The sequence below is a fragment of the Dipteris shenzhenensis genome, chromosome 24 (assembly GCF_047967505.1).
Source record: "Dipteris shenzhenensis isolate YYH24624 ecotype China chromosome 24, Dip_SZ_1.0, whole genome shotgun sequence".
Taxonomy (NCBI): domain Eukaryota; kingdom Viridiplantae; phylum Streptophyta; class Polypodiopsida; order Gleicheniales; family Dipteridaceae; genus Dipteris; species Dipteris shenzhenensis.
Window position 1 is genome coordinate 9,805,001 of NC_141619.1, and position 18,229 is coordinate 9,823,229.

The following is an 18,229-nucleotide window of genomic DNA, read 5'->3' on the forward strand; positions in this document are numbered from 1 at the left end:
CCTCCCTCTCTCTCTCCTCTCTCCCTCTCCCTCTCTCTCTCTCTCTCTCCTCCCTCTCTCTCTCTCTCTCTCCTCCCTCTCTCTCTCGCTCTCCTCCCTCTCTCTCTCCTCTCTCCCTCTCCCCTCTCTCTCTGTCTCTCTCCTCCCTCTCTCTCTCCTCCCTCTCTCTCTCGCTCTCCTCCCTCTCTCTCTCTCTCTCTCCTCTCTCTCTCTCTCTCATCGTCACGGCTGTCCTCTTGATGCCACCACATGTGTTTTGGGCGCCCTAGTGTATGCAGTGCTGCTACTGCTCCATCGAACACGTGTCGCAGTGCCCTCCTAACCTCCGTCCCCGAACCATCTCCCCGAACCTCTATCCTTCTCCCTCCAAACCTCCAAATAACTGCCACGTAGGATAGGGCAACACGTGTCAGCCTCTTGTGCCTCTCACCCTCCTTAATAGAATAGATAGAAGGGCAGCCATGGCTCGACCTTCAAGATTCGTGATCTGCAGAGTCCAGAAGTGTATAACGAGATTCGTGATCTGCAAAGTATAATGAGATTCGTGATCTGCAGAGTCCAGAAAGAAATTGGAATTCTAGGATGTAGTGTCATATAAGGCTTTTAAATTCTGCTGCCTGCATTCGAATTTCGTTGAGAATCGAGATTATTGACTCTTGACTCTTTCGGATGGAGCATCCGACATCGATTTGCAATGCCCATGCTGAATTCGGCCTGATTCAAACATATACCTTGCAGATCGCCCTACTTATTGCCCCCCATTTTGAGCTTGCCCACGCTCATGATTTTGGAGAGTTATTTCCCATCAACCTCTTCTAGTTCCTTCAGCCAACTCGAGGGCATGGAATCCCACCAAGCTACACAAATATACGTTTTTTGGCTCTTCTTTACTAGTGTTCCCGAATCCCTTCTCTAGAGTCTAGACTGATTGTGAAAGCCTTCCATGATGTCTTCATTTGAGAGTCGTTTAAACTTTGCAACTTCAAGTCTATTTGAATTTTGATTCCTTAAAGTAAAAGGTATGCATGCCAATTTGTAATTTAAAGTTCAAGGTAGGTGGTTCAAGCTTTTGTAATTTTAATACTTTGTTAAAGATATGCATGCCACTTTGTAATTTTAATACTTTGTTAAAGTCTTTAACTTAAATGATTTATTGAATCAATGAGCATTTAGTATTTGTTTTTAATACTTTGTTCTTTATTTTATGAAGGTATACCGCCATGTCAGGTTTTGTGCAATCGACGTTATTTAGTATGCGAGGATTTACTAAAAAGGATTCATGTTCAAAATCTAGTAAAAAGAGAAAGACAAATAAACACACACACACATCAACTTTGATTGAAAATGAAATAATCGAGGTAGAGAAGGCAGAGATAGATGAGAGCCTTGGACTTGATGAGGCTAGCTGTAGGAGGGAGGCTAGGAAAAAATAGAATGAGGGGTGGACCAAGATCTTCGATTGGGCTTATTTTGATAGGGACCTAGGCCGAATGTTTTGCAAATTCTGCAAGCAAGACAAAGATAGCAGGAGCGAATTTGGAAAGCTAGGATCTTGCAACATTCAAAGTAGTGCCCTCTCTAATCATGCAAAGTCCAAATCTCATCAATCGGCAACGTATTCATATGGGAAGGAGAAGGTTGCAATTACTCACCGTTTGAGTAAGAACAAAGATAAAGCAGATCTTGCAACTATGAATCTTTTTGCAGCAGCCTACCATGTTGCAAAGGAAGATCTTCCTTTCCATAAATATTCATCATTCTTAAAGCTACTTTTATTTGCTAAATGCCCTTCATTACCTATTGAGATGTATCATAATGATAAATCATGTGCCATGTTTGTGCATTACATTAGTGATTCTATGCTTATAGACCACATTAAAAGGATACAACGATCTCCTTTTTTAGCATTATGATGGATGAATCCGTAGACATTGTAGTGACACAATATCTCATTGTGTATGTGTCCTTCTTAGAGGATTTTGTGCCTGTTACAGTCTTTTTGGGATTATTGGAAATTGATAGTGGTACAACCTCTACACTTTATATTGCATTTGAGCGATTATTGTCGAAATATGACCTTGATATTCAAAAAATGATTTGCTTTGGCTCTGACGGTGCTGCGATGATGATTGGAAAACATAAAGGATAAGCCACTTTGTTGAAAAAGCATAATCCATATATGACATCAATACATTGCATTGCACACAGAGCAACTTTATGTGTTGTAGCTGTAGTGAAACAATCAAGTGTGGCACAACATATTGATGAGTGCATGAGTTCAATAAATGGATTGTTTTCAAAAAGTGCTTTAAAAACATATACATGTGTTGGAAAGCTTAGAAAAAGAGTTTGGTTGCACCATACTTCGTATGAGTCACATTCACAAAGTGCGATGGCTAAGTAGGCACCAAGTGGTTCAGAAGGTTTGTGAATCACTAGAGCCATTACTAGCGTTTACAAGGACTGAGAATGCAACTGTGTTTGAAAAGATTTCCTAGTTTGAATTCATCTATTGTCTTCATTTTATGGCGGATATCTTAGCCAGACTTGCATTTCTAAGCAAAACTTTTCAACACAATTATGTCGATGTTTCATTTGTAGTGAGTTGTATTCAAGTGGAAATAGAAGCAATAGAAAAAGAATTTATTCATGAGCATGAAGTTGATATGAATGCTTCAATTGATGATCGCATGGGATTTCCTTTCATTCCTGATTTTAGACTAATAGATGGTCAACTCTATGCCCTTCGTTCATCCATTCAGGGTAATATGTATAGGTCCATTAAATTGGATAGGGAGCTTGATGGACGTGATTTAGAGAGTGCCATTGCATTTCAAAAAAAATTTGCTTTCTCTATTATTCAAAACTCGAGAGAAAGATTTTCTGATAATGATATTCTAGGTTGCTTTAAGGCTTTGGCAACTTCTAGCTTTCCACCTGGGTTGGGACTTAGAGATTATGGCAATGTGGAAATCCAAAAGCTAGCATCATTTTATGGCAAGAAGAAGAGAGCAACTAATGGTGAGATTTTTGAGGAATTGATTGACATTATCCAAGCTGAGTGAGAGTATCAATACTTTAAATTACAAGCTCCTCATGAATGGAAGGCATGGAGCTTGTTAGAAACATGGGTTGCCATTGGAAGAAATGCAACAATGCATGTTAAGTATCCCATGTTATTGAGATTGGCTGGAATTGCCCTATTGCAATGTTGTAGCACAACATCATGTGAGAGAGGATTTAGTGTTCAAAACATAATAAAATCCAGATTAAGAAATTGCTTAAACATAAAAAATGTGGATACTTTGATGCATATATCAATTGAGGGGCCAAGCAGCTTGGATGATTTTGATTTCTCCAATGCAATATGGATGTGGACTAATGGAGCAAAAACAAGTCGACATATCTATGGAGACACTGTAAGGTAACTTCAAATATTTATTTTTTACTTTTTAGCTTGTATCTTTCCATAGTATATGTGAAATATTTTATTGTATCATTTTAAAGCTCAGTGCTTATAATCAACTATATGTCTATCTTTATGTAGGCTAAATGATACTGAAGATCTTCCCGCCCTAGGCTCACAAGGGGTAAACTACTTTCTAATTATCTTAATTATCAATCGAATTGCATGTGTCTACTTAGATATACTAATATATATCAATATTGTTACTAACTTTTTTTCTTATGCTCAATGTGTAGGTTTATGAAGACCATGAGGAGCTTGCACATTGAATTCTATGTGTGTGTGTGTGTGTGTGATGCCTTCTGTGTATGTGTGGTTTTTGTCCATTATAGTATGATTATTTGGATGTGTGGTTTTTGTTTATGTGTGTGTGTTTGTTTCATTTATTTAAAAAAATCCTAAAAATATATTGCCAATGATGACAAAAATCTTGGATCCTTAGCTTGTTGTAGTTAAGGATCCTATAGAAAGATCATATTTTATGATTGTGCATTTTGTACCATAAGTCCATCCTGCCAACTTGATCTCTTATTGTCATAGTAACCTTCAACAAGTGTGAAAGCTGGCCACTGCAACTTTTACATGCTTCTTCATACATACAGCACGATGTGCACCTAGTGGCGCAGGTGGGTTCTCCCAGCAGAAGCAGAGAAAGATCTGGCGGCGGCACTAGTCGAGCTGCACTGGTCAAAGATCACGGGTGTCTCCGTGATGACGCTGTTTACCTCGAAGGTGATGGTGCTGGAGCCATTGTCTACAAGCACGTACAAGGGTTGCCAAGAGTGCGGTCCGTCCATCTCTAAGGTGAGGCTGCAGATATCTTGCACGCAAAGCCCCGTGGTAGGGAGGAAGAAGGCATCGCCAGCGACGAAGTTGTACTCCATAGGGTTGTTGGTTCTCCTCAGGTAGACCTCCACCCAGTCGCCATTGCTGTTTCTGAAGGTTGCGTAGGCTCCCCCGTGACTGCCCGCGCCACTGTCGTTGGAGGTATAGGCCTTGATGAAATATGCGCAGCTCTGTTATGTAAAGACACGAATCAATGTTGGTGAAGGAGCACGGAGGACTAACGTTAATGAAAATCGGAAAGCGTGATATCGATTTTGCGCGAACATATGAGCATGAGAAAGCAGAACACTAGGATTATAAGGAATGATTATTCGCTCAAACCATGGTCCCCGAAGAAGCAGCGTGAGACTGATAAAGGGTGGAGGCACAAAGGAGAAGGCCGAAGACAGCGATGAGGAGCTGGACATTGGAGGAAGCCATTTGAATGTTCGAATGAGGGCTGAGAGCTGAGGTGAATTGATCTCATCGCAGCCAGGAGGAGCTACTTATTTATTATACACATACACAAGGTGGCTTCAGGATGAGCCGCACGCGTCACGCGCCTAGTTCTCGTGACTCGAGTCACGTTAGACTCGTGAGTGCTCCTGCCGCCATCGGCCTGGCGCTCAATCGCATTTTGGGCACGTGATGATCTTTTTTGCGGTCCTGATGTCAGACGCCCGTAGAGTAGTACGTTGGTGCAGAGCCAGCTAGGAGGAGCTACTTATTATACACGTACACAAGGTGGCTTCAGGATGAGCCGCACGCGTCACGCGCCTAGTTCTCGTGACTCGAGTCACGTTAGACTCGTGACTCGTGAGTGCTCCTGCCGCCATCGGCCTGGCGCTCAATCGCATTTTTGGGCGATTGATGATCTCTTTTGCGGTCCTGATGGCAGACGCCCGTAGAGTAGTACGTTGGTGGCAGAGCATGCGGACGAATCAGAGAGATAGAACCTATAGTAACTAGTGAAAGATCGAATGAAGGAGTAGACCCTCGTCGAAGATCGAAATGATCGAATGAAGCGAAATTACCCGCGTATATGATATATCCAAAATGAGAGATGAGATCATGTGCACTGCTACGAAATATGAGCCTTGTGGCAAAAACGTTCGGCGTGACTGCAGTACCGTGAAAGATCGAATGACGGAGTAGACCCTATATGTGGTGACTCGTGAGCCGAAATTATCCGGATATGTGTGGTATATCCTGTACAGCTACGAAATATCAGCGTTGTGGCAAAAATGTTCGGCGTCACTGCAGTAGCAGTAGTGCAGTACCCATCACTCGAGGCTCCAGTATTGATTTTGAAGGAGACTTTTTAGGAGTAAGAGAGCCCTATCCAATTCAGTCGATGCCAAAATTTACTTCCTCCGAGACACGACAAACCATTCAAGTACTTTTGGCACTGATTCGTTGATGATCGAGTATTGATTGATAGATCCGACTGCCGAGTTCAATTCTTCAGAGACCATTGTATTCTTGGCAGTGGGCACTTGCTCTTTCTTGCTCGCGTATTGATTAGTCGATGCCAAATTCCGGTCTTCAGAGACCATTCAATATGGTCGAATCTTGATTTCGAAGGAGAGTCATAGTCTCCCAGCTAATTCAAGTTTACCTCACAATGCAATGCAGGAACGCAGGTGTTCCTATTACAATGGCTCGAGTGTGAGTAAGCTTGCTCCATAATCCATTACCTTCAAATTTGAACCTAGAGCGCTCTGATCGTTGCTCGCCAATCGATAGGCTAGCGCGCTGTAGCCTGTCGTGTTGTGCAATCACATTGGGTAAGCATTGGGTACTTTCGTGTTGTGCAATCACATTGGATAAGCATTGGGCACGGAAAGGCACCGACAGATTCCCTGGGCCTGAATCCTGATCCAAAGCCATATGTTCGTTGTCGACCACTCACGTGACCCTCGTGGTGAGCTCGATCGTTTCCTCGCGTACTGCGTGTGTCGTAGGCTGTGGAAGCCTCCTGAATCCTCCGCTTGAAAACTATAAATTGCCCGCAGCGCCTCCGCCTTTCCTTGCTTGAGATATTACTGTATCATCCCATACACATTTCGAATATGGCAGCACTGAGCTCCTCCTCGCTCGCGCCCCAGCTCCTACTCGTAGTCACCTTGCTCGCTCTTGGCCTCGCAGCCGGAGGTGCCAGCGCCTCGTCCGACGACGTCGTACTGATTACTTACTGCCTTGGCTTGCATTCGTTCCTCTTCTTCTTCTTCTTCTTCTCCATGCCCTCCTCTTCTCATGATATTTGATCTGCTTCCATCTCTTGCGCTTTGATTTGCAGACGTGCGCCTATGCGGTGGACGCCCTCACTTCCACGGAAGCGTACTCGCAGAGCCATGGCGGAGCCTATGCAACATTCGCCAATGCGGATGGGGAAAACGTCACCCTTCACCTGGTGAGACCGGGCGACAGCTCGGGCTACACATTCCTGCAGGGCGAGCACTTTAATTTCGTGGGCAACGGTGCTTGCGTGGCGGCCATCTGCAGCCTCACGCTGTACATGGACGGGCCACACGACTGGCTTGCTGATTACATAGTCTTGTCCAGCGGCGACTTCACCATCTGGTTCGAGTCCATCCCCTGGGTCACCCAGACGGCCATCACCGTGGACCAGTGCTCTTCGTCTACCTCCAAAAACCACAACAACAAGATCATACGGCAAGTCGCTTGATGTAAAGGGCCACACGTCACGGAAGCAATAACATTTCCCTCGATCTCCTACGCAGGCATTCACTTCCTGTGAGAGATCTGTAATGCTTTAGCATGACACTACTGTTGCCTTCAGCGAACCGACGTTAATTTGTGCTCTTTTGTATGCTATGCCTTGGTGTGTTTGTTTGGTGCTACACTATGTTAAGATTATTAGTTTGCAACCAGGACGGGCCATATAAAGTAATTCAAGCTACACACTCAACAGCTGAACACTAAGACTGCGGCATGAAACAAGAGTGCATGTGGGCACCAGTTGCCTTCTAGCATAGTGGTAAAGCATGCGCAAAAGAGAAAGGTGGCCTATATTTTTGTTGGATGATCTCCATAAATGGCAATTTGGAAAACACAATTAATTTTTTTCAATTATATGTAAAGTTCACAAAAGAATTTCTGCTCTAAAAAGCACAAAATATGTGAACTATCACTACCTTAAGCACCCACAATGATAACAATGCATGATTTGTTTGTGTTTCTGAAAGCCTGACCCGAGGTGGCTCCAAGGATTTGGTTTATTGATTCGAGCACTGGGCTTCTAATCCTCAAATCTCTAGTTCAGGTCTTTGAGGTTGGGCCTACTGTCCTAGCTCGTGGTCATATTTATATATACATATATATATGAGTGTTACATTACATAGTTCCTCTTCATCTTTCTTTGTCTCTAACATACTCATGATCAGGGAGAAGAGGCCTTTAGCTATAGATTTCTATATGTGGTCAGAGATCCTATATTATTTTAATTTCTTCTAAGATTGTATTAATTTAGCTTTTCATAGCTAACACAACAAGACAAAGTAACTATAGACGCACTTGATAGATGCGCAAAATAGCATGTGCGTCTACAGGCTTTGCTAGAATAGTGAAAATACGGGCATGTCTAATAGTGTGTCTATTTGCGCGTCCAATAGCGCATTTGCACTATGAATTAGATGTAGATTTAGATGCAAAACAAAGAATACAAAAAGTGAGATTTTAGTGCAGGCTGATAAATGTACATCACTACTTTCCAAACATTGCCCATGATTACCAGCACACACATTTTTAACAAAAATATCAATGCTTTTTGGCAAACCCACACATACGAAAATTAAGTGAGATGAGGAGAATGAGACAATATGTAAAATAGTTTTGCCAATATCAATCATGGGCTACGGTTCAATCTCATCCTCAATGAGATCAACCCTTGTGAAACTATCTACTTCAAAATCCAAACCAGTGTTGAGATCTACAAATACATTCAGCCCACTACTACTTGTACTACTCATGTGCTCATCGAAATCAGCATCACCAATGGTAGGCTCGTCCTCATAGGTAATGGCATCAATATCTGTATCTCCTATCTCATGATCATCCTCCTCTCTCGTATCACGGTCATCATCACCTCCATAGCCATGATCATCCTCCATACGCTCCATATTAGTAAATGTACTATACATCACTTTGGAACGTGGCGTAATAGGTATGACATGCCACCACTTATTATTATCCGCCATTGGTTGATAGACAACCTAATTCAAACACAAATGTAATCATGTTGTTTTCCTTGCATCGAAGGTATCAAATATTTAAAAGTGAGTATTTGTATATGTGTGCACAATACCTGTTCACATTGTTGCAGTAGTACTAGTGTGTCCTTACTTTGCCAAAACTTTGTGGAGTCAATAGTTACAAAGCCACTTGCATGGCATTTGATTGTTGCATTAGGGCCTCTTTCCACCATGTCCTTAAACCACTTTACATCCAAAACATACACAGAGAAGCTCGAAAGTCAAGCTTAATAATATCTTGGATTATGCCACAATAATCATCCATGGCTCCATTCACTCCCTCAAAGCTAGCAATGACACTGCAATCTTGTGTGTTTCTCTTATCATCAATCTGTTGTGTTCGAAAATGCTTGCCCCCACACCCTATAGCATTGAACATAGTACACTACACCAAGACAAAATCAATTAAACAAGCAATCTAATTTGTTGAAAGCACCTAACTTATGCATAACATTCTATATACCGACCTTGCTCATGCATCCCCTAGCATACTCCCATTCTTCTATTGTGATATGCATCCCCTCGTCTCTCTCTGCTCTCTCCATTTTGTCAAGCAGCCAATCCACATGAATATCCTTTGGAAGTGCTCTTAGATGCTTAGGCTATGGCACATGAGATTCGTGGTGTATACGAAAGAGGGCCCTCTCTCCTTGTCTTCTTGCCACAACAAGACAAAGCACCCAAAGACGCGTACATAGACGCGTTTATTGAACTAAATAAAAAACTTACGGGCGCATCTATTTGCGTGTCTATTTTTGCATCTGGAGACCCGCATCTACCAGTGCGTCTATATATCAGACACACACGCGTATAGATGCGCACGTAGATGCTTAAATAGACGTGCTTATAAATACATTTATAGATGCAAAAATATACGCTTGTCGAATAGACAGATGCGTATATAGACGTGTTTATAGACGCATTGATAGACGCGCTTTATAATATTTTTCTAAAATTTACAGAATGCTGTGTATGTTGTGTATGCTATGTAGTTACAAGAATCCCATATCCACATTGTGTAATTCGAAGGCAACCGCATTTTAATTACAATTCCAAATAAAACATTACAACTCCAATACGCAATAAAATTGAAAGCTCAAAAAGTGCTTATATATACATATAGCACGAAGCTAAGCCACATCATGTGGCTTCAAGTACAAAAAATAAGAGGAGTCTATATACAAGAGGCACGAAGCCAAGCTAGTGGCTTTAAGTACAAAAAAGAGTAGCTAGCACTACTTCTACGACTAATCCTCGCTGCCTTCCATGCTCCCTTCTGCGCTCCCTTCTGTGCTCCCTTCTGTTCCTCCTTCCTCGTCTTCCTTGTCGTCTTGTGCATGGGCCTATAAACAAGGGACAACATATATCAAAGTATGAAAAATCAAATCTTTACTTATAATTTTGGCATTATTTAATTACTTTCAAATACCTCGGGGGCCACTCCAGTAGCCCAGGTATACTGCTCCTCAGTAATGAACCCGTCATCATAGAAGTGCCTCCATGTATCTCCTCTGCGATGGTGGTGGTGGTAGGCTATCTCCATAGGAGTAGGGTATCTTCCCATGATCTCAAGCTACAAGACGACACACTTTGCGGAGGGATTAGTACAAAGAAACAACCTCCTAATAAACTACATAAGCAATATAATTTGAGATCGATACTTACAAATTGGGCCTCCCATGATTCAACACCCCCTGCTCCAAAATGCGCCCTTCCATATTCCTCCATCTGGATCCTTTGTGCCTCCATGTGCTGCATCCTGGGATCCTCCCTCGCTGACTTCATTGCTTTCTTTCACTCACGCTTGTGAGCGGTGTGGGGCGGGCCCCTTGGTCGTTGACCTCCCTCGAGCCTGGCAAGCTCTGCTAGTGCCTGCCTCTTAAGCGAAGATCTTTTATTGCCAAGTATCGTAACAATCTTTGACTTGGCCCATTTATCTGTGAACTAGCGATTGGGGGGGTTAGGATACCTAGAGCGAACAGCAGCGAGGGTCTCATCAGCCAACCTCTTTGGCTGGTCTTTGAAGTGGATAAAGCAATCTCTGTAATTGTTAGCAATTACAGAGTCCATGAAGGCCATGATGTCCTTCCCCCGTGCATCCATCAAGATGCCTCCGTCTGAGTGATTTCAAAGAATATCGTACCATCACCCGGAGGCACGTCTAAATCATCTGAATCATCATCGTCCCCACCACCACCCCTCCCAAAGCACTGTGCCATGCATCCCCCACCGCTCTCCCTGCTACTATGCCTGCTACCGTGTCATGTCAAGCTCGTATGCTGGCCACTCATAGCTGGAGACTGCATGGGACTATGCTGAACACTCGTAGCTGGAGAACCGAGTCTCAATGGCATAGGAGTACGTCGACGGCTCTACGAGAGAGAAGGACCTCCTGATGGCATGGGGGAAGGGGGATAAGACGGGATGGCAGAAGGGACATAAGATGGCATGGGGGAAGGGCATAAGACGGTATGGGGGAAGGGGCATAAGACAGTTGTGCTGACTCTGCTGGGGTGATCTGAGGCGATATTGTGGGGTGGTTTGGAGTCTGTAGTGCCGACTCCTGGGGAGTGTTTAGAGTACCCGTCATATACCCGTATAACTCCGCAAGACTAGGAGGGTGCCCTAAAAGGTTATATAAGTCCTTCCAAATAGAATCCCGGGGATCAGGTGAGCTGGAAGTGCTTCTTGGCCACATGTTGAAGTGGAAAAAAGAAAAAAAATCTATTACTGATGAGCTGAGAAGAAAGGGGAAGGGAAGAGAGGCTTACTATCGAAGCGCATCTATAGACGCGTCTGATTAGCATGCCTATTTTTGCGTATAATAGCGCATCTATAGACGAGTCTGTCTGTGTCTGCAAATAGGCTAGACACGAGTTTTGATGCGCCTGTAGGCACGGTTTTAGACGCGCTCTGAGACGCGCATATAGACGCGCTCTGATAGATAGAATTTCTAAAAAGTAGAAAAGGACATTGCGCACGACACACAAACGTGACACTGATGCCCAGATCATGCGTTTCTTGGATACGAGAAAGTACAAATCTAAAGAGAGCAAACTTCCAAACAAGATCAACTGCAAAAACACTTATCTTGGATAGAGGTATGGAAGGTTCTTCTTCTTTTTCAAAGTTGCTTCTCCTCTCCTTTAAGCTTGGAAGTAGGTGTGGGTGCCTTCGTCTTAAGTGTAAGCTTGGAAGTAAGTATGGGAGCCTTCCTCTTAAGCGTCAAAACTGTGGATCAGCTGCTAATAAGGAAGAAAGCAAGCCACGCGAAGTATAAGTAATGTGAAGAAAAGCAAAGCGAGCGCAGTAAAAGCAGGTTTAAAAGCCGTGTCTAAAATCGCGTCTAATGGCACATCTATAGGCATGTCTAAATACACAGAGTAGATGCGCCTTTAGATGCGCTTTTAGATGCAACTGTAGACACACTTTTAGATGCGCCACAGACTTTAAAATTAAACATTTGCAGAAGAGCAAATTTGGTGGGTTGTTTGTTTGTAGGATGTCTTCATCTTTAACAAGTAGCTCCAGTGAGGATGAATCCCTCCGTATCCACCATCGTGAAATGTGGTTGGAGCAAAAAATCAAATGTCTGTGTGATCGATGTCGAGGAAACATGTATCGTGCATACAGGATTACACTTAATCATATCTCAAAGTATGGAGAATGGGATGTGACCATAAATAGAGTAAGGGTTTGTAAGTTAAGGTTGATTGAGATACCTATGGGTGTTCATATGTTTGAGTTATGATCCCATTTTAATTTGATAGAGGATGCAGTGCGACACCTGCATATGTTGCCCTATGCTCGCTGTGAGGAGGTGAAGCGTCGGCGATATGAGGTGGGATCTTCAGGAGGGACCGTTACGAATGCATGGAGTGATGGTGATAGTAGCCCTCCGCTATTACCTCATGAAGCCGTGGAGGAGGAGGTGTTTGATGATATGGTGCGGGATTTATATGTCCATAAAGGGAGGGATGATAGCATGGAGCAGGATGATCTTTTTACTGCAGCATCAACTCCACTGTCTGAGGGGTGCACATTCTCTGTTCTACATGCCTCCCTTGAGTTACTAAACTTGCAAACCATCTATGGATGGAGCAATGCAAGTTTGAATGCATTACTCAAGTAAGCTTTAAAGTCTATTTTGCAAACATGGTGAATTATGCTAGTGGGTCAATTACTCAAATGCTTTTCCTCATTTATGGTCTTCACGTGCAGGCTATTGTGTAAAATGCTTCCAAGGGAGAATAAACTACCGACCTCAAGAGATATGGCAAGGCAACATGTGACCTCTCTTGGAGGATTAGATTACAAGCGCATCCATGCATGTGTCAACGATTGCATTTTGTTTCGTGGACTACATAAGGATGCAAGAGAGTGTCCTACTTGTGGAGAGGCAAGATATAGAGCAGATCTCAAAACCTTGGACGTGCCTTGTAAGGTTCTGTGACATTTTTCCATTTCCCTCGCATCCAACATATGTTCAAGTGCAAATCTATTGGAGAGCTCATGTCATGGCATTCCTCTCATCGATCAACCGATGGAAAGTGGAGAACTCCCGCGGACTCTCTTGCGTGGAAGCATATTGAAGACACATGGCAAAGGTTCAAGGAAGAACCTAGGAGCTTGAGACTTGGATTGGGTATGGACGGTGTGAACCCATTTGGTCTCAAAAGCATGTTTTACAGTGTATGGCCAGTGATATTGGTGAATTACAATCTTCCACCCTCTATGGCTATTAAGAAAGGACATGTTATGCTGTCCCTTCTAATTCCAGGGAAACATAAAGTCAAAAACCCTGATGTTTATTTGGAGCCTTTGATTGACGAGCTAGAGATACTTTGGAGAGGTATCGAGGTGCATGATGTGAGCAGGCCTCCTCGTCACAAGACTTCAACTGCAAAGTAGTCTTGATGTGGACGATGCGTGACTTCCCAAGCTATGGCGAGTGTTCAAGTAAGCATTGCACTTCTAATTATGAATAGGCAAAGTATGTGGCACCATAAACCCACCTTCAACTCTTAATTGCGTCTATTGTTCAGGTCTCACTACATCGGGTTACCATGCATGTCCTGTTTGTGGTCCTTCGCTACTATCCCCTCGGGCAGACGCATTGAATAAGGTCATCTATGAGAATCACCATCGATGTCTCCCACCTGATCATCCTAGATATGTTGCCCCTTGGAATGAATTCCTCCCACAATCACTCACTGCGGGAGATTGGATGAGAATTTGGGATGGTTCCACGACTCCTCCACCACTTGGCATGAGCCGGTAAGGGTTTGTAACTATTGGCTGGAAGTAAAGATTGGCTATATTGGCTGAAAGTAAAGATTGCTCGCTAACACTTTATTTTGTTTAGATACTCCATCTTTTATCGTTTACCATATTGGTCCCACCTCAAGATCAATCACTTGCTTGATCCCATGCGTATCTTCAAGAATGTGGCATCTATCATTTGGGAGCATTTGAATGGGATATGAGATTCAGCAGGCATAAGGGAGGATCTACGTACCACAGGGAGGATGCATGAAGCTTGGCCTCAAGAGAGACCGAATGGGCGTGTTTTTTTACCTCGTGCACTGTGGATGTTATCAAAGCTAGAGATGGCAACGGTGAAGCGCGCTATTACTACAATTCGTACTCCCACTAGATGCATGAGGTGTTTGAAGGGAGCCTTTACAAAGAGCAAGAAAAGAGGTGTAGAGAAATTATATGGCTTAAAATCTCATGATTGGCACAAGATGCTCCAAGTAAGTATTTTATGTGCATAATATCTTTTGCCTTTCAAATTTGTGAGTGAATAGTTATAAGCAACTAATCAACCACCTCCTCATGGGTTCAATTCATACTACTTACTAGCATTTCACGTAGTGCATCGAAGGACGTGAAAGATTGTATTTACAAGATGGGCGAGCTTGTGAGGTACTTTACATGATACAAAATATGATGCGTATCAATGCTCCATGCAAGTTTGAATGCATATTGCTAATATGCTATACTTTTTCATTTTTAGGTATGTGAGCTCAAAGGAAATAGATCCCACCACGCTTGAGAATGCTCGAGTTATGTCAGTGGAGGTGGTTTGTTTAGTGGAGGAGACATTTCCACGTTCTATTCTCACAAGCCAACTACATGTCATAGTGCATTTCGTGGATGAGATTGCTATATGCGGTACTATACATGCACGATGGTTGTTTTTCCTCGAGCACTTCGTGAAGACCTTGAAGGGCTTCGTGAGACAAAATGCAAGACCCGAAGGTAGCATGGCTGAGGGTTGGTTGGTACAAGAGTCACTTGTATATATTTTTGAGTTTCTTGTTGATGTGGATAGCTCTCTCCCACGACTATGGAGAGATGATGAAGACCTAATGATGACCTCTGTTATGCCTCAAGGGAAAGGATGCAACAAAGTAATAGACACGGAGTTGCATAATAGTATCAACCTCTTTTGTGTGCTTAATAGTGATGTGATGAAAAGATGGGTGACAAGATACGAGGATGCAAAGGCAAGAAGACAAGAAGAAAGGACCCTCTTTCGTACACACCACGGATCTCGTGTGCCATACCCTCAGTATCTAAGAGCACTTCCAAAGGATATTCATGTGGATTGGCTACTTGATGAAATGGAGAAAGCAGAGAAAGATGAGGGGATGCATATCACAATGGAAGAATGGGAGTATGCTAGGGGATGCATGAGCAAGGTCGGTATATAGAATGCTATCCATTGAAGTATGGAGGTAGTATGTATCATGAATAGTCATGATACATGGAAGGTAGGCTCATGATCATGTCATGAATACTAACTCCATTGAAGTATGGGTTGATTAACCAAAGATCGCTAAGTTCATGTGTGTAACCAATTGCACGACACATGGCCTATGCATTACAGTCATTGCCAACTCTGTCTTCAATGATTTATGTGTATGTGTAGTATCGTGCCTCAACTTATTGCCATCATAAGATAGGGTTGGCTGACACCTAGCACACCCTCTATCTTAACCTAATACACTTTTCCTTCCACTCCCCCACCTAATTCCTCAAGAATTGTCAATGCAACTAGTGGGAAGTATATCGTTGTAGAGCACATGTTGGCAAACTTCGTGCATAGGTCTATTTGTGCCCTGCCATCTTGACTTCTCGTGTTTATTCTTCCTAAGGAGCCACTAGAAATTTGGGTATAATATTGCATGGTGACATTTGATAGTCTACCAACCGCACCTTTTTCCTTTCAATTTTTCCTATGCTATTCTATGAGCCACCTATCCAACTGCAACCTTGCTACGTCTATCAAGGGCTCTGACTGCTTTACCATTTTCCATTATACAACTATAAAACCCAGCACTCTAGGTAGGAAATTTAGTACATCCTCTTTCTCCTCTGTCCGCTCCACCTCTTTGTGCCTCATCCAACTACAGTCAAATTAAGCAAGTATGCACTGATGCATTTCATCCAGCTTAGACTTGGTATGTGGAATCTCTCTTATTTTCTCCTCACTCAATGTAATAAGATGTCGAATGCACACCCTACGGACAAGGTTTTGCAACTCGATTCTCCAAGTGTCTCTCTCTCTTTGAAGGGGTGGCTGCCATGAGGAAGGTAGAGGTAAGATCTAATTTACACAACAATCATTACGTAAGCACTCGTGAGGTTATGCTACCATGACGACATGTACATACAAAAACCAACACATGGGCGCAATTAAGTAATTCAGACATCTAGGCCCAATTGTAATGCATTACGTCAACACTCAACAGTCGTTACAAAAACAAAAGCAAAAAAATCAAGAAATAAAATTGAAATCTACGTATATGCAAACATGAATTTCTAATAGATAATTATAACATGGACCCCACAAGCAATAGAGTGCCGCATACAAATTACTCCAAGAAACCCTATCAAGCTATCAAAAGAGGATATGCTATAAAAGATGAAACAGGAAAACATATAACAACAATCATGATGTAATAAACCAAGATGATCTAGATTAACATTGTTGGATCACACATCTTGAGCTCGTTGGGAAGGTCATCGTCGAGATGAATCCAGCCAGCCAAAGTGAGCTATCATCCGGACAATAATCAGCTCTATTGACAACTACGTACAATATATATGATTGTATGAAAGTAGACCAAAGCGAGGTGAATCCAACCAGCCAAAGGGAGCCATCACCCGGCCTTGATCATGATACTACCTAATAGAATGTCACTTGAGGCGAGATGCATCCAACCGACTGAAGCGACTCATCATCTGGCCCCAAGTGATAGACATCATACATGCAAACACATATAAGCAAGCATAAATAAGCATCACACATATTCCTCTCTCTTTTTTCCTCTCTCAATTGGGACGAGGTGAATCCAGCCGGCCAAAGCGAGCCATCACCTAGCCTTAATCATGATACTACTATAACGTCACTCGAGGTGAGATGAATCCAACCAGCCGAAGCGAGTCACCATGCGGCCCCAAGTGAGACACATCATGCAAGCTCACACACAAAAGAAAGAAAGCACAAACATATGACATATTTCTCTCTCTTTTCTCTCAGCTGAGGCAAGGTGAATATAGCTGGCCAAAGCGAGCCATCACCTGACCCTAACTGAAAACAATAGTGAGGCTAGAAGCTCACCAAAAGCCTAAAGGAGAAGGTGGCAAGTAGTAGAAAATAGTGGGGATGCAAGGAAAAATAGAAATCTGCGGGGTGAATTTCGGTGGAAGGTGAAAAAAAATGATGCGGCGCCCTTTTATAGAACCCAACTCCACATATCGGTTGGTGTACATTGACCGATCATTAAAAATGCATTTTTTGCATTTTGAACATCCACAACCATTTTTAATTAAAAAAAATGTTCTTTTCTTTAAAAAAACATACTAAAAAAATCCCAGGTCATGAGGCACGGCTGGTAAGTATATACTTAGCTTCTATTGAATTTATAATATGTTCAATCGTTCAAATGTCTTATCATTCATATCTAGCTAATTGAATTTGGATCCACAAGAATCTATGATTGGAAGGCTTCCAGACAACGAGGAGTATAGAAGGGCCTTTAGAATTAGAGCCAAGGTATGGATTAAGGAGTGGGAGAGAGAAGGAGTCCATCATAAATTTTTTCCAAAACTATTTAAAATAGTCCCTTATGTATATTTATTTCTGTAAATTTTAGAAATAAAAGATATCCTTCTGTTGAACTCATGTGATAGGGTTACATATGATGAGGGACCCCCCCCCAAGTCACTACAAGTCGAGGATCATATTTATAGTAGTTTTTTAAAAGATTGACATAAAAAACATACAATGTACCTACTCTACATATTTTTAATAGAAGAGGTATCAAACTTAATGTTGACTATTCTAGATTTTGATTGTGAAGATGTATGAAATTGTAATATTGGGTAGCATATTATGGTGTGTAAACATTAAAAAAGAATCAACTTAATTGTCTAGCCACTCATGACTCCATCTGAATGACTTAAAAGGGAGAGATAATGGGCCATGGCACATTTCCATAAGCAAGGACAATTGTTGATGTCAATAGAGCATTGTCATCGATCCTTGATTTGCGATCCTTGATTTGCCTGCATTCTCTGCACGTGCAATGTGATGGCATGTCTAATTTGGGGAGATTGGACAAACACAGACACAAACAAGAAAACAAACACA

At 42.5% G+C, this 18,229-nt stretch overlaps 1 protein-coding gene and 1 long non-coding RNA gene across 3 annotated transcripts; one reads left to right on the plus strand and one right to left on the minus strand.

Annotated features, from left to right (window-relative positions):
* Positions 1 to 4,063: 4,063 nt before the first annotated feature.
* LOC147886193 (uncharacterized) lies at positions 4,064 to 4,772 on the minus strand. The gene is made up of 2 exons (XR_015543346.1): positions 4,634 to 4,772; positions 4,064 to 4,482 (listed from the first exon to the last, which is right to left on the minus strand). It is a non-coding gene; the product is annotated as an uncharacterized LOC147886193 (long non-coding RNA).
* A 1,522-nt stretch (positions 4,773 to 6,294) lies between these two features.
* LOC147886194 (uncharacterized) lies at positions 6,295 to 7,124 on the plus strand. 2 transcript variants are annotated; one of them, XM_087395774.1, is made up of 2 exons: positions 6,295 to 6,471; positions 6,591 to 7,124. In XM_087395774.1, the coding sequence occupies exons 1-2, from the start codon at positions 6,364 to 6,366 to the stop codon at positions 6,978 to 6,980; spliced, it is 498 nt and encodes a 165-aa protein (XP_087251900.1). In that variant the 5' UTR covers positions 6,295 to 6,363; the 3' UTR covers positions 6,981 to 7,124. The 2 variants fall into 2 exon arrangements, with proteins under 2 accessions (XP_087251900.1, XP_087251901.1); XM_087395775.1 differs by having other exon boundaries at positions 6,295 to 6,468.
* The last annotated feature ends 11,105 nt before the right edge of the window (positions 7,125 to 18,229 follow it).

Bases quoted from the DNA above. Each gene is read 5' to 3' on its own strand.
- LOC147886194 (XM_087395774.1), top strand. From the start codon at position 6,364: ATGGCAGCACTGAGCTCCTCCTCGCTCGCGCCCCAGCTCCTACTCGTA. The intron at 6,472-6,590 runs GTACTGATTACT...TTTGATTTGCAG, and splicing joins GCGCCTCGTCCGACGACGTC to ACGTGCGCCTATGCGGTGGA.